This window comes from Salvelinus fontinalis, chromosome 2, assembly GCF_029448725.1.
Source record: "Salvelinus fontinalis isolate EN_2023a chromosome 2, ASM2944872v1, whole genome shotgun sequence".
Classification (NCBI taxonomy): Eukaryota; Metazoa; Chordata; class Actinopteri; order Salmoniformes; family Salmonidae; genus Salvelinus; species Salvelinus fontinalis.
Window position 1 is genome coordinate 66,102,382 of NC_074666.1, and position 24,936 is coordinate 66,127,317.

The 24,936-nt window shown below is 41.9% G+C and overlaps 1 protein-coding gene and 1 pseudogene across 1 annotated transcript; both read left to right on the forward strand.

Moving 5' to 3' along the window:
• The first annotated feature begins 8,155 nt into the window (after positions 1–8,155).
• On the forward strand, positions 8,156–9,906 carry LOC129823732 (ferritin, middle subunit-like; annotated as a pseudogene).
• An 836-nt stretch (positions 9,907–10,742) lies between these two features.
• Positions 10,743–22,642, forward strand: syt5a (synaptotagmin Va). The gene is made up of 9 exons (XM_055882675.1): positions 10,743–10,849; positions 17,939–18,102; positions 19,365–19,543; positions 19,752–19,841; positions 20,482–20,649; positions 20,812–20,979; positions 21,145–21,262; positions 21,593–21,726; positions 21,959–22,642. Exons 2-9 carry the CDS (start codon positions 17,949–17,951, stop codon positions 22,166–22,168), a joined length of 1,221 nt encoding a protein of 406 aa, XP_055738650.1. The 5' UTR covers positions 10,743–10,849; positions 17,939–17,948; the 3' UTR covers positions 22,169–22,642.
• Positions 22,643–24,936: the final 2,294 nt, after the last annotated feature.

Sequence of the window (24,936 nt, forward strand, 5' to 3'; positions counted from 1 at the left end):
CAGCTGTAATGTTGACAAATTTGTAATTGGAGGGGAGGTATATTGTAAAATAATTGAGTTACCGATTTTGTCCTGTTGCGCTGTCTTACCGAGCATTTCAATACCTATAACACAAGGATCCTCTTCACTAGGTGTGACTTCTCATTTTTCAAGCTGAAGAATAAAACCTTTTTTGAGCTGGATTCACTGTTTGCTACTGTGTATGAATGACACATGGGACTGATACATGTTGCGTTTATTTATGTTTATCCAATTGTCATGAGCCCAAAGTCTACCATCTGCATTAATTTCTCCATAGAAATGATAAATACTGACAATTTTAGGCTTACAACAGCAACTGAGGGTTAATTAGAAGTTTGACATGAGCTTTATAAGGGCTGTTACACATAATGTAATGGTGCAATGTATATTCAGGTCCCATAACAGCTAGGTCATTAACTGTGAAATGGGTAACCAACTTCACTACAGTTGCTGTAGCCTTTAACCTGAGGAATTTAAAAGTCAGGTCATTCTGTGACATGTGCGCAAGTAAACTAGCAAGCTGTTATGACCCACGGGTTGCTGGTTGAAGGACAATATTTGGTATCGGTATATTTAAATGACACGCTACTGCTCATTTAAATTCATACTTGAGTAGCCTTTTCACATTCTTCCACGTTTTGAGCCATATGCCTATCCAAGCCTATGAATAAGGCACTTGGACTGTAGAGGGATACCTGGTAAAATATGACAACCTTACTCAAACTTATTGTGAGAAGCTTGTAGAAGGCTACCTGAAACGTTTGACCCAAGTTAAACAATTTAAAGGCAATGCTACAAAATTCTGTGTAAACTTCTGGCCCACTGGGAATAACCTGAAATCATTCTATTCTGACATTTCACCTTAAAATAAAGTGGTGATCCTAACTGAACGAAGACAAATTTTTACTCTTATGTCAGGAATTGTGAAACTGATTAAATGTATTCAGCTAATGTATATCTATATAAACATAAATTGCAAAATAGTTGAGATTTTCGATGTACCCATTCCATGGCACATGGTTTATGAATTGATATGCAAAACAACGCCTGATTCAATACTTTGAATTTTTCCATTTAAATAACTATACAAAATTCTTCCAACTAATAGAATGTTATATATATGGGGGGTACAATCTTCCCAGCTCTGCAGATTCTGCTGTGAGGCAGAGTCATTAGATCATTTATTTTGGTATTGTCCATATGTAGCTCGTTTTTGGTCACAGGTCCAGGAATGGCTGAAGAATTGCAACATTAGCCTAGAACTAACGCTACAGATAGCAATACTGAGTGATTTGAAAAGCCATAGTCAATCAATAATATTATTTTAGCAAAAATGTTTATTTTTAATTTACAATCTGTAGAAGCTATGAGAATAGGAAGGTTCAATTATTTTGTAAAGTATCACAGCACAGTTGAAAAATATATGGCAAATAGAAATCTGAAATGGATGATGTTGAGAGATAGATGGGAGGGGTTGAATGGAGCTGAAGGGTGGGACTAATCACAAGATAAACAATGTAAAGCATATGGGATCTGTAAAATGTATATAGGTTCGTAACTTCTGTGAAATAGCATAGTTACAAATAGAACTCAAACTGGATGGACATCAGAAATAGAGGAAGGACTAAGAACAAACAAGAGAGAACTATTGTAAAGTAGACTGTGTCTGTAAAATGTGTATAAGATGTATAAGTTGATGGTAAAAGCAGAAGTGTTTATTAGTTTACTCCAATTGGGGGATCGGTGGTAGGGTTTGCGGGGAATAATAATAAAGGTATATTCTTTAAAAAACGTATGTATGTCTATATAGATATGTGTATGTATATATGCCTATATGTATGCATGCGTGTATGGATAAATTTATTTACCCCAAAAATATGGGGGATTGGAAATGATGCAGACAATTACATTGGAAGCAACATTCTTTCCGTAATATTAAGCTGATCCACCCCTTTTTAATAAAAAAAATAAAAAAAATGTATATCTTCTTTTGGATTAACACTAAACAGTCAAAAATGCAATTTCAGAATGTGTGGGGGACATGTTCCTATTTCTCTCCCTCCTTCCCACTCGTATTCCTGTCCTAACCTCTTTGTTCTATGTGGACCGACTCAGGCTATGCACTGGCTGTATTTCTAGCTTGTCATTGTGACTCAGCATTCTGGAGTCTCAAGCAGAGAGAAGAGGAAGTGAAACATCCCACTCCCTAATGTTTTCTGTTTCAATTGTAGTCAACGCAATGGTATCTATGGGACAGGCTGTATCACAACCGGCCGTGATTGGGAGTCCCATAGGCCGGTGCACAATTGGCCCAGTGTCGTCCAGGTTTGGCCGGGGCAGGCTGTCATTGCAAATAAGAATTTGTTCTTAACTGACTTGCCTAGTTAAATAAAGGTTCAATAAAAATTTAAAAAAATGGCCTGAGTGAACTACATTCATTATCCAACATATTTGGTTTCAAGGCCAATCTATTCTGTTATCACAGTGACAATGGTGGAAGGAGGCGGGGTCTCGTGACTGGCGGTGGTGAGAGGGTGAAGACCGGCTGATACCAGATTTGAAGAAAAGGAAAAAGGGAAGGAGAGAACAGCAGGAACATATACTATTCTATGTAACTTACTCATGCATTTTTAAACAAACAGCTCTTAAATGATTGTTTCTGTTTAATTTGGGAGGGAAAATACATCAACAACTTTAGTGATATTTTGGTCAATATACCGCAATCACAACTCAAATACCAATATTTTCTGTATTACTGTAAACTGTTGGTCTAACTCTAACAATTCAGAAAGTCAGCACCAAACCCCTCATATAACATTTAAATGTCAAAACCCATTATTCTATTTGTGTCCCCGTCACCACATATACATATACCTAGTACATAGTCTTGAAATTAAATGTTTAAAAAATATATATTTATTAGTATTGTCTCTCTCTTTATTGAAATAGAAAGTTATGAATGAGAGGGGGAGACAGAAAGGTGAAGAAATGTTTGGTGTTTCAGCCTAGCTCAGCGCTTTCTGTGGTGGTGGGACATGCCAGCAGAAAATACGGAGCATGCACCATGATTGGCTCAGTGTTCTGTCACTTATGGGGACACTACGTCACCACCAAGTCTAAAAGGTAGAGCTCGAAAATTCCAGCCCCTTGGGTGCTGCCATAGAGTTACATTAGAAGTGCCCATCCAAGAAGGCTCAAGGTCATTGGCCACAGATAAAATGACGTCAAATCATGTTATATCTACAGTAGCATTGATTGGACTGATCATGTCAACATCATACTTTCAAAATCTTAGCTAGCAGTCATCATCATGAATCAAGTCGACAAACAACTGTTAACTCGGAACTGCAAAATCTGACTTGAGTGAGTTCAAGACAACTGGGAACTCGGGAAAAACGAGCTACGACTGGTAAATACGTTTTGAACTTTCATCCAACTTGGAATTGCAAATCGGGAACTCTGGCCTCTTTCTAGAGCTACGACCTGAAGATCACTGAAGTCATCATGATTCAACCTTTTTCCCCCCGAGTTCTCAGTTGTCTTGAAAGCACCATAATTCCAGAGAAAACCAGACTTTGATGACAAAGTTTGATGACAATATTTGCTAACAAAGGACCGCTGCGCCACCTTCCTGTTCAAGTGAGCACAGCACAACAAGTCCAAAAATGTCTTGTATACTGCTGCATAAATGATGTAATATGAAGGGGAGAAACAGTTGAAGTCGGAAGTTTACATACACCTTAGCCAAATACATTTAAACTCAGTTTTTCACAATTCCTGACATTTAATCCTAGTAAAAATTCCCTGTTTTAGGTCAGCTACGATCCCCACTTTATTTTAAGAATGTGAAATGTCAGAATATTAATAGAGAGAATGATTTATTACAGCTTTAATTTCTTTCATCACATTCCCATTGGGTCAGAAGTTTACATACACTTAGTATTTGGTAGCATTGCCTTTAAATTGTTTAACTTGGGTCAAACATTTTGGGTAGCCTTCCACAAGCTTCCCACAATAAATTGGGTGAATTCTGGCCAATTCCTCCTGACTGAACTGGTGTAACTGAGTCAGGTTTGTAGGCCTCCTTGCTCACACAGGCTTTTTCAGTTCTGCTCACACATTTTCTATGGGATTGAGGTCAGGGCTTTGTGATGGCCACTTCAATATCTTGACTTTGTTGTCTTTAAGCCATTTTGCCACAACTTTGGAAGTATGCTTGGGGTCATTGTCCATTTGGAAGACCCATTTGCGACCAAGCTTTAACTTGCTGACTGATGTCTTGAGATGTTGCTTCAATATATCCACATAATTGTCCTCCCTCACAATGCCATCTATTTTGTGAAGTGCACCAGTCCCTCCTGCAGCAATGCACCTCCACAACATGATGCTGCCCCCCCTGTGCTGCATGGTTGGGATGGTGTTCTTCGGCTTGCAAGCTTCCCCCCTTTTCCTCCAAACATAACGAGGGTCATTATGGCCAAACAGTTATATTTTTGTTTCATCAGACCAGAGGACATTTCCCCAAAAAGTATGATCTTTGTCCCAATGTGAAGTTGAAAACCGTAGTCTGGCTTTTTTATTGCGGTTTTGGAGCAGTGGCTTCTTCCTTGCTGAGCGGCCTTTCGGGTTACGTCGATATAGGACTCGTTTTACTGTGGATATAGATAATTTTGTACCTGTTTCCTCCAGCATCTTCACAAGGTCCTTTGCTGTTGTTCTGGGATTGGTTTGCACTTTTTGCACCAAAGTACGTTCATCTATAGGAGACAGAATGCGTCTCCTTCCTGAGCGGTATGACGGCTGCGTGGTCCCATGGTGTTTATACTTGCGTACTATGATGTCAAGCAAAGAAGCACTGAGTTTGAAGGTAGGCCTTGAAATACATCCACAGCCACACCTCCAATTGACTCAAATAATGCCAATTAGCCTACCAGAAGCTTCTAAAGCCATGACATCATTTTCTGGAATTTTCATAGCTGTTTAAAGGCACAGTCAACTTAGTGTATGTAAACTTTTGACCCACTGGAATTGTGATACAGTGAATTATAAGTGAAAAAATCTGTCTGTAAACAATTGTTGGAAAAATTACTTGTGTCATGCACAAAGTACATGTCCTAACCGACTTGCCAAAACTATAGTTTGTTAACAAGAAATTTGTGGAGTGGTTGAAAAACGAGTTTTAATGACTCCAACCTAAGTGTATGTAAACTTCTGACTTCAACTGTATATGTCCCCAACACTTCTAAAACCAAAGTTGGGAATAATAGTGGGAGGGAGGGAGCAATAGGAAGAGAAGCGGGAAAAGTACAGACTAAAAACGCTGTCTCACCCTTCAGAACTTCAACAGAAAGAGTTATGTAATGGTTAATCATTTACAGTATTACTTACTGTTTATTACTTTGTGTGGCTGGTCACATGATGGACCCGGTCATGACTTTAACAACTAAACACAGGTCACGGGGGTTTTAATGCTATGTTTGGTCTTCTGCTAAAACAAAGGTAACTTAGAATGAGTGAGGGTTGCTGCTGACTAACAACAGTTCATAAGGGTTGCTGCTGACTAACAACAGTTCATAAGGGTTGCTGCTGACTAATAACAGTTCATAAGGGTTGCTGCTGACTAATAACAGTTCATAAGGGTTGCTGCTGACTAACAACAGTTCATAAGGGTTGCTACTCACTAGCAACAGTTCATAAAGGTTGCAGCTGACTAACAACAGTTCATAAGGGTTGCTGCTGACTAATAACAGTTCATAAGGGTTGCTGCTGACTAACAACAGTTCATAAGGGTTGCTGCTGACTAACAACAGTTCATAAGGGTTGCTGCTGACTAATAACAGTTCATAGGGGTTGCTGCTGACTAATAACAGTTCATAAGGGTTGCTACTGACGAGCAACAGTTCATAAAGGTTGCAGCTGACTAACAACAGTTCATAAGGGTTGCTGCTGACTAACAACAGTTCATAAGGGTTGCTGCTGACTAACAACAGTTCATAAGGGTTGCAGCTGACTAACAACAGTTCATAAGGGTTGCTGCTGACTAACAACAGTTCATAAGGGTTGCTGCTGACTAACAACAGTTGAGATGACAGAAATGACAGGGACATTTGTCCTTTTGTGATACTATGAAACTGACTCAAAATCTCAATCCTCCTGATCTGAATCATGGATTACTATCTCTCCTGGCCCACAGACTAGGCCTACTGTCAGTGTATGGATTTATAACTAGGCCTATATGCTTGACTTTTCACAACAACAAAAAAGGAATGCCAAGTATGTCACAGCCCTTTTTGTAGCACCGGTTTAAGCATAAGTCTACTGTCACCCCCAACAGTCTGAAGAGGCTTCGACTCATTGTCTACAAAACTTTGTTTGCACTAATAATGAAAACATTACGCTATGAAGGGAGGTTCAGCCTAGAAGAGTTGGTCAAACGGAGAGCACACATTACAAGGATTATCTATGTTCAAACACCCTTACCCCCATTTGAAGCAACTTTATAATTTTTCAACAAACAATAAACCTAGATAGTAGCGCCAGATAGATAGAGCCTGTTTTGGGTTACATGTTAGGGAAAAGGCAGTTCTGTTCTCAAACAATTGGAGTAGAGGTGCTACCTTACATATTAGGCCAGTACAGACCAGGGGCCGTATACAATTTAGCAAGCCTGTTGTCAGAGTAGGAGTGATGATCTAGGATCAGGTCCTCCCTGTCCACGTACTCTTGGGTCCATTACCTGTAAAAAAAAAAAAATCAAAGGCAATGTTTATATGACAACATTTCAAACAGCCCCTTATTTACCACATTCTTGCAGTTATACACTTTTTATACATGTCAGTGGGGTAACTGGCAAATTGGGAGGGGTGGGAGCATGGGGGTGTTGTTAAACCATGGGGGCTGTTTGCATCAAATTAGGGATGTGTTAAACAATGGACATGTTAATGAATTGACCTACAAATAATCAGAGAACCATTCACACAGACCTGATACCTGTCATTTGGTTACAGGGTCTGTATAAATGCAATTATAATGACTAGGTCTTTAGGTGGGTTTTGTTCTTCTTCGTTTTTTTTACCACCTACCCCTTTCACAAAAAATCTGGCAAAAAGAAGCAGGCATGGTCAATTAGTGGGAATCGGTCTTTGTATGAAAGGGATATTATTCATTAAGATCTAAAAGGCAAAACTGATCCTAACTCAGCAATCTTAGTCTGAGACGCTTCATACATACTGCCCCAGAAGACCTAGTTCTTATGAATACCAATGTCGTTTCAACTACATGGATGTATTGAGCAATAACCCAGCACCCTGAAAGCACCCTGTCAACAGTTGTGGAAGATCAGGTCATGTGAACTGAAGTTGTTAGGAAGGTTACTTTATTACTGTAGTCTGTGATTTTCATTAGCTGTAAAAAGTTTTCCACTTCACAGTTTTAGCTTAATAACCTATGTATGGTTAGATGTATGTAGCTACTGATTTTGTGGAGGCTTTATTTTTAGGCTAATGTGGGCAACTTTGATAGGCCACTTGTCAACTACAATATGTCATTTCAAACCGAAAGTAATGTATTGTGAAAGAAAATGCAACAAAAGCCATCATATCTGTCTCTGTCCACATACTGTATTCCCATACCTCATACTGCAAATTGAGTTTATATGAAAAAGTGTGATAAACCCTACAGTTTTTCTTTTGACTGCCTTCTGAAAAAAGGTAAATAATTAAGCAACATGTGCTATTGCAGTTCACAGAACTGCGTCACAACCATAGAGGAGTAAAGTTCAATTCCTTTAATAGCCGAAATAAAATGTAGACCTAGACTATTTCTCAATTAGCCTGTTATCAGAAATAATTGTCAAATTAGCACTATTTTCTTCTCAGGATATAATACACACATTTTGCAACAATAACAGCTGTATTTAAACTGTAGCACTGCTTTTGGTTGATACTGTTTTAGATGTTGCCAATAAAATGTTTCTTTGTAACAAACATTGATTTCTTCAGGTCATTGTGTCTGAGCGAGATCATCATCCAATGATCCGTCTACTTCCTGAGGGTGGATTTCACTGACGCATTCCGTTTGGAACTATAAATGCAGCGAACAAGGCTCCTTTCATTTCACAACTAGTGATGGGCATTTCGGCTCATTTGGCTCCCAAACGGCTCTTTAAAAAAATATATGTCAAACAGTTTTGTGATAGTTTGACTATGATTGGTGTTAAAACAATTCTAATTCAATTATTAGATGAAATCATACTCTACCTTAATTAACCACAATGTAGTTAAAAAATGCATTGGTTTGTTATTAAAAAGAATGCTATTAAACATTTGCATTTAAAGTAGAACTTTTTTAATGCTTCCGACTCATTTTCCAGCTGTTGTTTTCACAGCTGTCCTTCCTCTCTGTCCTCGGCTGCTAAGTGTGTGACTGTGAGTGAGTTGGCTCGGCCCTCCCTCACGCATCTTTGGTTCATTGGTTGACACTGCGTGTTTGATGGACAGGAACAACAGGTGAGGCTGTTAGTCTGAGCAGACAGTCAGAACGAATGTGTGTGCGCTTGAGCATTTAGGCCTATATTATTGTATATATTTTTTCATTCTTTGAATTAGTTATTCATTTAAATCTTTTGATTATTCGTATCTTTATTTTATTGTTTTTTTCAAATAGAGCCGGCTCTCAACGTTTACCTACACGAGCCGACTCGTTTGCGAACGACCCGTCACTATTCACATCTGTGGGTAGACGCATCTAGAAGTTCTTGCTTCAACAGTGATTGAACGGAACTCCTCTGCCTTCGTTCCGCACTATAGAACATTCTGGATTCATAACTTAACACGTACCCGAACTGTAATAGTAAAATAGTCTAAGAAACTCTATTTTTTGTTCCGTTCAGTTTGATATAAAAAATATGCCAAGATGCAGTCTCAGATCTGCCAGAACTACGACAGCGTCTGCGAAACTGCCATCGACCTGATGATCAACATGTTGATGTTTTCCTCTTGTACATACACTTCAATGGTAAGGAGACTGCAATTGGCTACCAAGGGGACAATTTTCTTGCTCTACACAGTGTGTATGATTAGGCCAGATCGTGATGAGTGGGGCAATGGGCTGGAGGCCATGCAGTGTGCTCTGTAGCTGGAGAAGAATGTGAACCAGGCCCTGCTGGACCTGCACAAGATTGTCTCTGACAAGGTTGACCCCCATGTAAGTTATGGTGGAACCACATCACATGTATGTATCACATAGAAGACAGGTACTGTCCCAGGAGATGATCAGGTTGTTGTAGCTCTGATAACTAATGACACAGGATTGTGTGACCTGCTTCTTCACACAAACACAATAGTCCACAGATGCACACTATACACACAATGCAGCTCATGCAGGAGCTGGACAGCTGCAAACACCTCATTGAGTTAGCTGCCCTTTTGCTATTACCACCAGGCTCTTGTGTGTTACTGTATCGACAATAGTCTGTAGTCATTCTCTTGTCTGACCTGTGTTTTCCCTCTTTAGCTGTGTGACTTCCTGGAGACCCATTACCTGAACGAGCAGGTGGAGGCCATTAAGAAGCTGGGAGACCACATCACCAACCTCACCAAGATGGATGCTGTCAACAACAAGATGGCAGAGTACCTGTTTGACAAGCACACCCTGGGAGGCCAGAGCTGAACCACGTCCATCCCCAGGCTACGGCCTCCAGCCTCTGACCAGGACTCCCGGCTACTCTGCTCTATCCTGCTGCCTTTGCGTCTTTAAGGAGGGCGAGTGTTGAACTGGTACAGAGCAATACATCTGTTTCAGTTTGACAACACTGTACTAGATTTGGGAGGGAATGCACCTTGTGAAACAATTAAGTAAAAAGATCATAAAAGTTGTTGCATTTGAGTAATGGATGTATCAGTTTATTCTGGTGTTTGCGCTTACTGAGTAGCTCAATGCCAAACAAGGGTCCTCTTCACTAAGTGTATAACTGGTCATATTTAATCTGCACTGAATCTGAAGAATGAAACATTTTGAGCTGGATTTACTTTGTTTAACTCAAATGCTGTTTGCCCAAAGTCTACATCTACATGTATTTATATATGTTTTAAATGATAATACTGACAATTGTAGGCCTACAGTGACTTCGAGGGTCATAAAATGGGGAAAGGTTGACTTGCGGTTTAAAGGACACTACCTCTGATGAACACAGAGTGGCGCCATTACCGTATATTGTCACGGTGCCTTAATGCGTGGCCCATAAAACAACCGTCAACTCTAGGGCCATAACGGAGTGAAATGAGAGCCACATTTACTAGATCAAATGGTGGTCTGTGGAGACGTATGTTATATGCATAATAACATTTAAATATGTACATGATAGCAGACATCCTTTGAAATTGTGTATCAATAAGTTGGGCTCTTTACGGCTCCCCTCCCACAGTCTGAAGATGAACCATAACACAGGATGACAATAGACCAAGGGGAAAAAAATCCCAGACTGACAAATGGCCTTCAAAGTAGTTTTCTCTTTCACAGCAATGGATAGTTTTTTCCAGGCATTGCACAAGAGAAATAATAGCCAAACAGATGGGGATGGAAAGATTAATTTGAGTGAAGTCGGGTTTTGGTGTTTCACACGCGTTTCGAGAGCGAGTGACCAATGGCTTATAAAGTGGATGATAAGTAGTTGGCACAGCGATATTAAGGAAGATTAACGGACGGGGGAGGGAGAACGCGACTGGGGGAGGGGGTGGTGCGGCAGCGCAACAGTTCTGTCAACACGGAGTCCATAATTCATCGTTAACAAAAGGAAGACGTTTGGGTTTAAATTGGGGATTGCAATCGGGTGAGTTCTGTTGGTGTATGTTCACGTGGTAGCCTTTACTCCACACTGCATTTTAAAAGTGTATAATTAGACAGCCTAGAGGTCATTCAAACTCTTGTGCTATGCTCGGTAAATCTGATAGCGAGAGCGGCTATGGTGAATGGGACGTCCAGTGTTACCGGTTGATGGGCACAATATTTGCCATATCTTATTAACATATTTCTTGACATACGTATGTCTGACATACGCTATTGCTGCTTTGAATTAATACTTGAGAGAGTAGCCTGCCATTCACATTCTATTACATATTCTGAGCCATCGCCTATCCACGCCTTTACGCATAAAGTGCTTAGCCGTTTCCACTGGTCCAAAGTTGGCGACACTTATTTAATTGGATTTATAATGTATTTTTATCCGTTTACTTTCATTAGGTGAAAAACAACTATTTCACTGTCGCTACCTCACCTCTGATTTTATGTGTGTGCATATGTCTAATGTCCACCCCTCTCCCTCCCCTCCAAAGCTCCCTGCGTGCGTGACAACCAGCCCATATGAAATATCGAAGTTGGCGCTTATTTTGGGTTAAAATAATTTTTCGACGGGTACATTTGTGTCTTGTGCCATGTTTGCTTGGTAAGCCGTTAAATCCTGTTTTTGTATCTGTTAGTGGAGCCAAAAGTACCAAATTGGAGGAGACGTACTTCTATGATGTTGGTTACAGTGTGCACCACGCATGCGCATTGCACGAGGCAGGCTTGATGATGATGACAATGGTGATGATGAAGATGAGACAGTGCACTCCAGTCTCAGATGGTCAAGTTCCTTTTTTTTACTGACTCGCGCAATAGCGAGGGCCATACAGTCAGTCATAAGCACCACGTAGCTACTAAGCCTTGAACCCGCTCAAAATCCCGCTGCCAGCTGTTCACCTCTCCTGTCATCTCTTTACCACCGCTAGCGCGCTACTCTGTCCTCAGTTCCCATGTTTGTACCTACTTGTTTTGCATTGTGTCTGGTCTGTGCTCCCATGGAAATATGAGCCAAATCACCAATCCCAAAACTAGTCCCTCCCCCTACAGTTTTGGGGCGGCAGGTAGCCTAGTGGTTGGGACGTTGGGCCAGTATAAACGAAAGGTTGCTGGATAGAATCCCTGCGCTGACACGGTCAAAATCTGTCGTTCTTCCCCTCAAGTTAACCCACTGTTCCTCAGTAGGCTGTCATTGTAACTAAGAATTTGTTCTTAACTGACTTGTCTGGTAAAATATGTATATTTTTTAAAGACAGCTGGATGGGTGTAAACAATAGTAGCTTGTTCTGTCTAACCCACAAAACAGACAGGTGTGATGATGATGTGTGCCATGATTGTTTCCTACATACTCTTGTTGTTCAGGATCTAAACATAGAAGGCAGATAAATGGCATGTTTTCCAGAGGAAGTCAGAAACAATTCAGATGATCAAGGTCTCATTTTGTGATGGAATTTGGGTTGATGAAGTCATGTTGGAAAGTTCCTGCCTGGATTCAGCTGTAATCTTTTCTCCTTTTCAAATCATTTAACATCTGCTTTACTTGAAGTCCTACTCCAGTCTCCTTTTCAGCTAATTTACCACGCAATTTACTTAACAAAAGGCACAACTCGATAGATGGTTCAGGTAAGTCATGACATGGCACAAGGTGGGGATGGGGGGCTTTCCTCTTTTGTTCTTTATTGCTCCTATATTGTTCCTCAAGCAAAAGGGGAGGACGATGACATCACAACTTCCCATCAAACCAAATAAAATGCAATTGTGTTCATTGTCTGTAGCTTATGCCTGCCCATACAATTAAACCCACTGTTACCATGGGGCACTCTGTTCAAAACGTTGACGTCAGAAAACCATTCGCCTTTCACGACGCCACCCATGGAGTGTGCGGTTGTGAGGCAGGTTGGACGTATTGCCAAATTCTCTAAAGTGACGTTAGAGGCGGCCTATGGTAGAGAAATGAACATTCAATTCCAATTCAGTGCCAATTGCACACTCCCTCAAAGCTTGAGACATCTGTGGCATCATGTTGTGTGACAAACTGCACATTTTAGAGTGGCCTTTTATTGCACCTGTGTAATGATCATGCTGATTAATCAGCTTCTTGATATGCCACAGGTGGTTGGATTATCTTTGCAAAGGAGAAATGTCTTCTAACAGGGATGTAAACAAATTTGTGCACAACATTTGAGAGAAATAAGCTTTTTGTGCATATGGAACATTTCTGGGATATTTTATTTCAGCTCATGAAACATGGGATCAACACTTTACATGTTGCGTTTATATTTTTGTTCTGTTATTTGATCGATTTTTCTGTTATTCCAAGGGTTTTATACAGTACCAGTCAAAAGTTTGGACACACCTACCCATTCAAGGGTTTTTCTTTATTTGTACTATTTTCTACATGGTAGAATAATAGTGAAGACATCAAAACTATGAAATAACACATATGGATTCATGTAGTAACCAAAAAATTCTTAATCAAATAAAATAAAGTAGCCACCCTTTGCCTTGATGACAGCTTTGCACACTCTTGGCATTCTCTCAACCAGCTTCACCTAGAATGCTTTTCCAACACTTGAAGGAGTTCCCACATATGCTGAGCATATGCTTTTCCTTCACTCTGCGGTCCAACTCATCCCAAACCATCTCAATCGGGTTGAGGTCAGGTGAGTGTGGAGGCCAGGTCATCTGATGCAACACTCCATCACTCTCCTTCTTGGTCAAATAGCCCTTACACAGCCTGGAGGTGTGTTGGGTCATTGTCCTGTTGAAAAACAAATGATCGTCCCACTAAGCACAAACCAGATGGGATGGAGTTTCGCTGCAGAATGCTGTGGTAGCCATGCTGGTTAGTGTACCTTGAATTCTGAATAAATCACCAACAGTGTCACCATCACACCTCCTCCTCCATGCTTCACGGTGGGAACCACACATGCGGAGATCCGTTCACCTGGCTGTTTCACAACCAGCTGTGATTGAGAGTCCCATAGGAGGTCGCACAATTGGCCCTGCATCGTCCGGGTTTGGCCGGGGTAGGCCGTCATTGTAAATAAGAATTTGTTCTTAACTGACTTGCCTAGTTATATAAAAAAAAGTCCTCGCATCCCTGACCTTTGCGAACTGCAAATGTATAACTGAATCTAGATAGGCACTTTCCAACATGAGTTCACCCATACAAATTCTTCAGGATATTATTTCATCTGGACTTCACTGCAGAATAACTTGAACGGCCAATGGCCCAATAGAATCAACCAGGAGCGTGTTTAGCTAGGCCTATTCCAATGACCCTGGCCAGCACAAACCAATCCAAAGGCTTATACTATTATGTGACCATAAAACCCTTGGAATAACAGTGACTTTCGCCAAGACCGGAAGCGAAAAAAGAACCCTCCAACAGAGTGGTCAGTCAGGCATGAAAACCCTAACCACTGACACAGTGATCTACCTGTCAACCAGTATCTAATCAGCAAGGCCCTGCCCTTAATCCCTGCATTCAGCCACCATGACCAGCTTAAGGGAGCGTACCACGGTGAGTGAGAAGTGGCGGCCGACCCTATGCTACTCAACCAAGCTAGCCTCCGTCTCACCGCACTGTGCGTGTGCTTGTGTGTGTGTGTGTGTGTGTGTGTGTGTGTGTAAGCGTGCGTGTACGTGTGTGATCTTGACTGGTGAAGTCACAAGCCTATTAGCCAGCAGTCTATAACCTCTTATGTTTGCCGCCCCTCACTCACCATCACATAGCTGTGTTTACTAATCCTGCGCCGTTCACTCTACCTGTTGGGATTTAACGGGTTGATTTGACAAGCCCCAAATTAGATATTGTCATGGAAATGTGATTATTGGTTTGGATAACTAGGTGGGATCTGTCTGTGTGACAGCAGGTGATGTTGTGGGGGTTAATGGTAGTGGCTTAGGGTGGATAAGGGATAGTAGGGGATAGGACAGGAACGGGAGCAGAGAGCGAACTGACCTGTCCCTAATTTAGTTAAGCTCTGGGATTTGGGGATTACCTTTGGCAATTAATCTTGTTACGTGTCTGTGCACAGTGAGAGGAGGACAGCAGATGTTGGAGGGTCAGAGTGTGTGTGTGGCATAATGCAGCCTTGCAGGGAGGTATTCATATGCATATGTAACAGAGCTGGTCTTGTGTGCATGTTAGTATGTTTGTGTGTGGATGTGCATGCATGTGTGTGTGTCAACAGCCAGCCTGTGATGGAGTCAGGGGGATTAGTGATGGACACTATGAACCAAGATAGGAAGGAGGGAGGGAGAGGAGGAAGGGAGGGAGAACGACATAGGGGGATATGGAAGGGAGGAGAGAGAGATAGAGAAAGGGTTGGTGAGAGGGAGGCAGCGGGTGAGGAGGGAGGGGATACCGGACACAGACGGGATGAGAGCGAGGGAGTAGATAGAGAGATTAACTGATGAGAGGAAGGGGTGGAGTGAGAGGGAGGCAGGGGGTGATGATGGGGGAAGAAAGTCTCAAGAGGAGAGTGGGATTTAGAAGAGTCAGGAATAGAGGGATGAGTAGGAAGTTTAGTATCGGAGGGGGGGAGAGAGTGTATAGGAAATAAAGGGAGAGGGAGTGTGAGGAAAAAGAGGAAAAATAGACATATGGAGAGAGATATATTGATGAACTGGATAATGGGTGTGAGAAAGGGAAAAGCAGACAAAAAAATCATAGAGAGAGAAGGAGAGAGACAGACAGGGAGATTTTATTTGATTTAGGATCTCCATTAGCTGAAGCCAATGAAAAAGACATTACAGAAAAAAATACTTTACAATCTACATACATTTAAAACCCTTAATATGTAGACATTCCAGACGTGTGTGTGTGTATCTATCAGTAACACAGACATGTCAGTACATACACACACAAAGTAGGAGAGAGAGAGAAAGAGAGCTAGAGGGAGACAGATTGGGAGCCAAGGCAAAGCCTTATCCCTTAGGCTTTGTTTTAAATGAAGGGACAACACGAGGGCGAGAGATGGTTGCCTTACAATTGTACGTTGAATCAACGTCAATGCCATTTTGTTCAGCAAACTCACAATCCTGTTGCAGCTGGTTGCCTTACAATTGTACGTTGATTCAAACCTCAATCCTGACTTGCAAAGTGATGTGTAATTCCTAATGAAATCCAGAGTGAGGTTATCCAACAATTGGAATGGTTAATCACCAGCAAACCTGCATTGAGAATGACTGTAAGGAAGATTGATTATTGGGACTACCAAAATCAGATTAACTGGAACAGCCACCTCAGTGACAGGTGCAAAAAGTCCAACTACTAACAGATTGAATTAGATTGGAAAATGTATCTTATTTATGTTGGTGTAATCAACCAATTAATGTACATGCAATTTTTATTTTTTTTAACAATTCTGAAAATCAACCTGCAATAGAGCATGCTGGGAAATATAACGACGGCAGTGGTTTTGAGCAAACATACTGTACATTTGTAGTCTTACCTAACAAGCTTGTTCAAATTCAGGTCACTTCGAGCAGTTTGTTGATACAACGTAGAATTATGAGGCAACCCAGCTGCAGTAGGATTGTGAGTACACAAAACTTTGGGCATACAGCTGACCCAACATACAGTGTTGCCTACCGAAGGCAAACATGGATTTGTAAATTTACCCAAGCTTTTTCAAATTCAGCTCACTTTGAGAAAAGTTTGTAGAGTGAACAAACGTTCACACATTAGCTACATTTCTTGTCCTTCTGAAGTCCACCCAGTTCACAGAACAATGCTGATTAAGTTAAGTTGGCTTTTTTACAGTGAAGACAAACATGAATTTGTATTTTGACTAAACAATTTTTTATACATTCAGCTCATGCAAACTTTGTTGAGTGAACACATTAGCTCAATCTATTGTCTTATGTCCACCAAACTCACAGAATAATGCTGATTAAGCAATTGGTTAAGTTGGCGCTATTCTATCACAGGGCATTACCTACCAATCTGTCTCTTTAAAGCTGACTGTCAAGCGAAGGTGCATTGACTCGGTTCTTACTTACCATGTTTCGGGAAAAATGGTATAACTCAGCAGGGTACACTCTAAAATAAAGGTGCAATTTGAATCCAAATAAGGTTATTGAGAGCAATTTCACAGGGTAACCATTTTAGGATATCTAGAGAACCATGAATGGGATGGTTGTTTGAAGAATCATACAAAAATCCTAAACCAGAAATGTTTCGGCCCTCCAGGAGCGCAATTTAATAGCCCTGCTGTAGGGGTTAAGCCTTATTTGCATATTTCCCAGGGTGCCTTTCCAGTTCAATTTAGTTTTACAGTACCACCTATGACTGTGTTTTCTGGTGACAGAGACATGGTTGTTGCATTCATTCATTTTCAATCCTGTGGCAAAGTGAGAGTAGGGACATCCAACATTTATTGAATAAAATCACCCTCAACCTGCATTCAGAATGACTGCCACGGTTGGGAAGATAAAGATATGAGACTACCTTAAACATATCTAAACTGGAACAATCATTTCAGTAACGGGTTAAGTAAATCCAAGTAACAGATTGGAATAGTTTAGGAAAATGTATGTTATTTATATTTGAGTAGAATGAGATTAATTAATTAATCAATGTTCATGCAAAAATTTACCTGCAATAGAGCATGCTGGGGAATATGATAATAATACCAACACTGAGGTTCCTTTATACCAATGAGTGCTAATTTAACACTTGAATCAACACTAGAAATGTTACATTGGAAAATAAACAGTTAGCACTGGCCAATTTCCTGTGAACGGGACACATCTCCAGGCTTCCACACATTTCAAGAACCTTTTAGAATTGTGAAGAACCGTAGATGCCAGGTCAAGGATCCCACACTTAACTCAAAGGTTCTTTAACGGGCAAAAGTTCTCCAGGGAACCTTAAGAGCTGAGGAAGAACCATTTAAGAACTTTCAGTCTCCGGGACGACACTCGAACCACAAGGCAACTGAGTTGGTTAAGCTGCAACCCCAACCCTATCTATTCGACTTACCTACCAGGATGTTTAAAATTCATGGCATATTCAAATATTTCTTACACAGGTCTTAATGATTGCTCTTTTGTCTCCTCTGCCGTTTAGTTGAGCTGCGATGCGATTGGCCAGTGTGCAAGCGCGGGCTCGTCGGGCGGCTGAGGAGAGGGAAGAGCCGCCCCCAGGCCCCGCCCCTCCCTCCACCCACCACTCTGATCACCAGTTCAAGAACATGAAGAGCAAGTTCTTCAACGAACTCACCCACATGCCAAGTGAGCCCTGAACACAATGAGTGCACGCACACACACACACGCACGCACACACACACACACACACACCCACCCACCCACCCACCCACCCACCCACCCACCCACCCACCCACACCCACCCACCCACCCACCCACCCACCCCCCCACCCACACACACACACACACACACACACACACACACACACACACACACACACACACACACACACACACACACACACACACACACATTGCTAATTCTCTGTGTGTAATTTTCTTTCACATAATGTCCTCTCATCATTTCTTCTCTTTCATCATCTCTTTCTCATTCCATCCCCTGCTTTTCCTCCACTTATCCCAGATCATAAACTCAAAAGTAAGTTCATATTGTTCTCCCAGCGCCTGTGCTCTCCTTTCCATCCCTCCTCACAATAACATGTCAGATGTTATTATCCCATAGCCTAAGGCCACACGAGGCCTATGTATGTTGTGTTATACACTATGTGTACAAAACATTAAGGACACTTTCCATGACATACGCAGACCAGGTGAATCCAGGATGACAGCTAGGATCCATTAGAATGTTTGTTTTATAAAGTCTTTATATAATGTATAGTCTGTCTTCCCCTGACTGTTGTTTGTAATGTTTGGAGAGAAAAAAAGCCATGATGCCTTATTGATGTAACTTGTTAAAACCACTTCAACCAGTGTAGATTAAGGGGAGGAGACAAGTTAAACAAGTTATTTTTAAGCCTTCAGACAATTGAGACATGGATTGTGTATGTGTGCCATTCAGAGGGTGAATGGGCAAGACAAAAGATTTAAGTGCCTTTGAACAGGCTATTGTAGTAGGTGTCAGGTGCAACAGTTTGTGTCAAGACCTGCAATGCTGCTGGATTTTTCCACACTTAACAGTTTCCCGTGTGTATCAACAATGGTCCACCACCCAAAGGACATCCAGCCAATTTGACACAACTGTGGGAAGCATTGGAGTCAGCATGGGCCAGCATCCTTGTGGAATGCTGTCGACGCCTTGTAGAGTCCATGCCCCGACGTATTGAAGCTGTTCTGAGGGCAAAAGGGGGTGGGTGCAACTCAATATTAGGAAGGTGTCCTTAATATTTTGTACACTCATTGTATATGTCATAACCCTACATAAGGCCTATGTACAGTATGTTGTATAATAGATGTCATAAAGGCTACATAAGTATTCTATGTATGTTATATGTATGTTGTATTATAGATGTCATAAGGCTACATAAGGCCTATGTTTGTCTATCCTCCAGTGCCCATGTGGGCAATAGGAGCCATAGTGGTGGTGGTGCTGGCTCTGGTGGCCTGTCTAGGTTTCTGTATCTGGAAGAAGTGCATCAACAAGGGCAAGAAGCCCAAGAAAGTACGCGAGAGGAAAGGAGGCCGAGGCAGAAGAAAGAAGGAGGGAGCCGGAGAAGGAGAGGAGGGCAAGGTGAGAGGAGACGGAGGGAGGGAGGGCAATGTAGTGGGTGGTGTAATGCGTTCAAGTACCTCATTCGCAACTGGTTTTGAAATGATCTGAAGTGATTTCCAGATGTAGCGTCAGTAACTGTGTGAAGGGAGAGACTAATGCAGTGGCTGTGTAATGATACCTGTGATAAATGATTGATGTGATGTTCTCTGTCATTAATGTCATTAAGGAAGGAGAGGGTAAGGAAGGAGAGGAGGAGGAAAAAGAGAATTTCGGAAAACTGGAGTTCACCCTGGACTACAACTTCACTGACAACCAGGTGTGTGTGTGTGTGTGTGTGTGTGTGTGTGTGTGTGTGTGTGTGTGTGTGTGTGTGTGTGTGTGTGTGTGTGTGTGTGTGTCCGTGTGCGTGTTTGTGTGCATGTGTGTCTTGTCCTCCCTGACATTTGACCTTACTGATGTGAAGTGTCTGACTAATGACACATCTAAAGGCTCTCTGACCTCTGCTCAGGTCTCAGCTTTAACCTCTGACCTCTTATTTGTGTCTTCAGTGACCGTTTCCTCTTAACGGCTCAGCATTAAGCTGTGGCCTTTAGAGGGGACATTGTCTATCCACTAAACCACTCTTACATTTAAAAGTCAGTTTAAGTGCACCGCGCTATTATGCAGCTTGAATTGAATCCCGGTAAACATTGCATATATGTGACAAATGAGATCTGTACTGCAGAAGCGCTCCAAAATCATTTTGGGGGATGAAGTGCTGTGCCATTGTTTTGAAGTGTTACGTTTGTGTTTGGTCAAATCTCAGGTATGTTATCGCAATAGCCCTATATGGATTGAATCCCGGCCTAAATCCGCCTGAATCATCACCGCGTTCAGTTCCTACGGACGTTGTTAAAAATATTTTGACGGCCATTGCTTACCTCTGACCTTTTCCCCCTCTCTGCCCCCTCTTCCAGCTGATCGTGGGCATCCTGCAGGCTGAAAACCTGGCAGCCATGGACATGGGCGGCACCTCAGACCCCTATGTCAAGGTATACATGCTGCCAGACAAGAAGAAGAAGTTTGAGACCAAAGTCCAGCGCAAGAACCTCTGCCCCGTGTTCAACGAGACCTTCATCTTCAAGGTCAGTCTGTGGTGCTGGAGAACAGATGGCGATAGAGAGATGTGGCATTCATTCATGTGTACATGCATAACCCTTAGAAAAGCGCCTACAGTACTGAGGTTTCTGTAGTCGAGAACGCTCTGTCCTGACCGTCTCCTCCCTGTTCTGTGTGTCCCTCCACAGATCCCCTACCAGGAGCTGGGCGGTCAGACTCTGGTCCTGCAGGTCTTTGACTTTGATCGCTTTGGTAAACACGACGTGATTGGACAGATCTCCATCGCCATGAACAGTGTGGACCTGGCTCAGCCACTCCACGAATGGAGGGATCTGGTTGGAGGAGAGAAAGAGGAGGTGAGGAAGGGTGTATACAGTCTGTTTGGGTTTTGGGTGCATGTTTTCTTTACGTCTACCTGTATGTGTCTGTCTGTCTGTCTGTGCATATCAAACCGTATCGAACTGTCTGTTTTAATACATCTTTCTGTCTTTGTGCCTGTGTGTGTTTGTCTGGTCACACAGGTAGAGAAGCTAGGGGACATCTGTATCTCTCTGCGCTACGTCCCCACGGCCGGTAAATTGACCATCAACATCATGGAGGCCAAGCACCTGAAGGCGATGGACTGTGGAGGCTTGTCAGGTGACCTTCTATTAGTCCTTACCCTCTCCTAACCAATACCAGCCATGCTGTGGCTTTACACTCAACTAGTTAATACTAGCCATGCTGTGACATTACACTCGCCTAACCAATATTAGCCAGTTGTGACCTGTTAATGACATCTGGTTGCCTAAATGTTGTTGAAGTGATTCAACATGAACCACTGGGCAGCATTACAGAGTTGCAGACACTACACATGACTCTACTGCACAATCATGTGTCCTCAGTGTTCTTCATCCTGGCTCACCCTCTGTTTGACCTCTGTTTTCCTTTAACTGACATGCATTTCTGCCACGTACCTCCTCCTATCAGATCCCTTCGTTAAAGTGGTGCTGCAGCACCAAGGCAAGCGGCTGAAGAAGAAGAAGACGACAGTCAAACAGAACACTCTGAACCCCTACTTCAACGAAAGCTTCAGCTTCGAGATCCCCTTTGGCCAAATACAGGTATGCACACCAAACGCCCCGTAAGGAAGACATCTTGGGGCCGTGATAACAGGTTTTCTTGTGGGTTGGGCGACCTGTGTTGGAGGACTCTCACGCTGTTTCTCTAGAACATTGCACTCTCCTGCCATTTCCTTCTCTGTGTTGAACAACACAGTGCATGTGGTGGTATTTTTATTTCACCTGACTTTTTTTTATCTTGACGCTTTTTCCACTCTTCCCTTTCCTCTCGCAGAAAGTCCAAGTGTTGATCACGGTGTATGATTACGACAAGCTGGGCAGCAACGACGCCATCGGGAAGGTTTGGATCGGCTTCGGCGCCTCTGGGGTGGGCCTCCGCCATTGGTCAGACATGCTGGCCAATCCAAGACGTCCCGTGGCCCAGTGGCACGCCCTGTGTCCTGAGGAGGAGGTGGATGAGGCCCTGAAGAAACCCCTCCGCTAAACACACACACGTACGTCACTGAACATTCCCGTACATGTTAAAACAAAACAGCATAAGACCTGAAAATGTACACAACAGTGAATAAGCTCAATAGTGCTGATCATGACACAACGCACTACTCAAATAGAATCTCCCAAGAAAACCAAATTGAACTACCACTCAAACACTACAACCCACCTGTACATCGCTGCAGTGCTGGAATGCCATTTCGGATCAATTTGTGTACCCTCTCCTTCCTTATTATTCTTTCTTAACTTTTTTTGCGTATTAACTAGTTGTGCAGTATGATGTTAAGTTATTATCGTGTGTACGAATGCGTGTGTGTGTGTGTGTGTGTGTCTGTGTGTGTCTGTGTTCGTGTTAAACCGTAGTACATGAAAGCTTTCTCTGGTTTATTTCCTGAATGTAATGTGAGTGGTTGTAAATAACGGAAATAAATCATTCCCAAAATGACCAGATGGATGGTCAGATAGATTTGCCAGCTTGAGTATTTATTTATTGAACCTTTATTACAGAGGAGCCCTGAGTTGCGTCAATTACAGAAAGTACACACATAAAAATATCAAATCAAAATGCAAGCAGGAAGAGAAAGAGTATGAGTATGAACACACGCCCCTTACGTAAAAAACACATGAATTTCACATGTGATCTTGAGTGACAACATGCGAAAAGAGGATCTCACGTGAAATAAATGTGACAACATGGGGACGCAACATTTGAGCATAAGTGAAAACCCAGATGTAAAATATTCTCGATGACATTTGACATGAAAGGCATAATTTACATTCACTCAATCAGTCATGGTCCCCCATCATATTTTGTCTAGCTCACATTCTGTTCCAGGGCTAGAGGCATCACTACAGACCCTGGTTTGATTCCGGGCTGTATCACTACTGGCTGTGATTGGGAGTCCCATAGGGTGGCGCACAATCGGCCCAGCGTCATCCGGGTTTGGCCGGGGTAGGCCGTCATTGTAAATAATACGTTTTTAACTGACATGCCTAGTTAAATAAAGGTATAAAATAACATTGTGTCATGGTTCCCTAGATTACATAGGACTCAACCTCATTTGGGATTTGAACTCACAACTTTTGGTTGCTAGATATGTGAAGTTCCTGCTGCACCACCAGGTCTGTGGAAACAACAGTGATTGGCTATACATATATTGCCAAGAATATATTTGTACACTTTGCCTAAAGTATATACAACTTGAAGGCGTTACTGTATGTTCTTGGTAACAAATAACCATCTATAGGCACTGCTGAGACATTAATGCCTGGACCAAAAGGTTACAAGTTCAGATCCCGAGAGCATTTGTGCACAGTTAATATCAAGTCTCCCTGAGCACTGCAAAAATGTTGTTGGTGTTGTCAGATAATCACACAATTATTGTCTTGATTCTGGGCATCTTTTAGAAGTGCAGAAATGCATTCTTGCCAATAAATATGTGGCCAATCTCTGTCATGGCCTCAGAGCTGGTGGTGTAGCAGGAAATGCAGATGGCTGGCATCCACCTTAAGGAAAAACCACATGATTTCACATGGGAAATTACACATGTGAAATCATATGAAATGTGGTTTTGGAACACTTCACATGTGATTTTCCACATGTGAAATCATGTGGTTTTGGAACACTTCAAATGTGAAAATTCACATGTGAAAACCTGTTTTTGGAATACATCACGTGACATTTCATATGTGAAAACGTGATTTTGGAACACTTCACATATGAAATGATGTTACAACGTGGTTTTGGAGCACTTCACATGTGACGTGATCATGTAAAATTCATGTAGCTTTTCCGTAAGGATTAGGAACATGATACGATGATTGATTTACCAGGAACATGTTACGATGATTGATTTACCATACACAGACATGACCTTAGGTAATTGACCTATAATACATCTCAGCGCTTTGCAAACGAGTGACATCAGCACTGCTATATAGTTATCAATTAATCTGACTCTCTCATAATTTAATTTACTTGTTATTTCAGCAATTTGAGAGTTTTCTGTATTGTCTAAAGTCATGGGGCATATTAATTTGTTTAAATGTTACTCCTGAATCAATATGATAATTATATTCGTTTTTCTTGAGTTTATTTTTAACAAAACTGAGATTCACTTTGAGGCCCAAAATATAGGAATAAAGGTGTAATCAGTTATTAATGTAACAGTTTAGACCGTCACCTCGCCCATACCAGGGACCCTCTGCACACATCAACAACAGTCACCCACGAAGCGTCGTGACCCATCTCTCCACAAAGGCTGCGGCCCTTGCAGAGCAAGGGGAACCACTACTTCTAGGTTTCAGAGCAAGTGACATAACTGATTGAAACGCTATTAGCGCGTACCCGCTAACTAGCTAGCCATTTCACATCCGTTACATTAGCACGGCGTTGTGGTTTAGCAGAAAGATTGGAATGTTGGGAGATCAAATCCCGGGTGAGGACACGTTGAATAATTTTTACTCTATAAATAAACGTACACAATGTAGTCCTGTACGTCAAATGCGTAAATTGAAAACACTGTGTGTTACAAGAACGTTGTGTATCACAATAACATTTTTTTTTCATGTGTAGCGTTCCAAAAACATGTTTTTCAGATGTGAAATGTCATATGAAGTGTTCTAAAAACAAGTGAAAGAATGTGTTTTTTTCTGCAAGGGGACACACACGCACACACTCGCAGCCACACATACACGCTACACTGACATTGGACCAATCGCTAAAACACGGGAACGTTGCCTTTATTAAAATAAAATCAC

What these genes read in the sequence shown, in the direction of transcription:
- syt5a (XM_055882675.1), top strand. Translation starts at nt 17,949, where the DNA reads ATGCGATTGGCCAGTGTGCAAGCGCGGGCTCGTCGGGCGGCTGAGGAG. An exon ending in GGACTGTGGAGGCTTGTCAG is followed by an intron (nt 21,263 to 21,592) that starts GTGACCTTCTAT and finishes TCCTCCTATCAG; the next exon opens with ATCCCTTCGTTAAAGTGGTG. An exon ending in TCCCCTTTGGCCAAATACAG is followed by an intron (nt 21,727 to 21,958) that starts GTATGCACACCA and finishes TTCCTCTCGCAG; the next exon opens with AAAGTCCAAGTGTTGATCAC.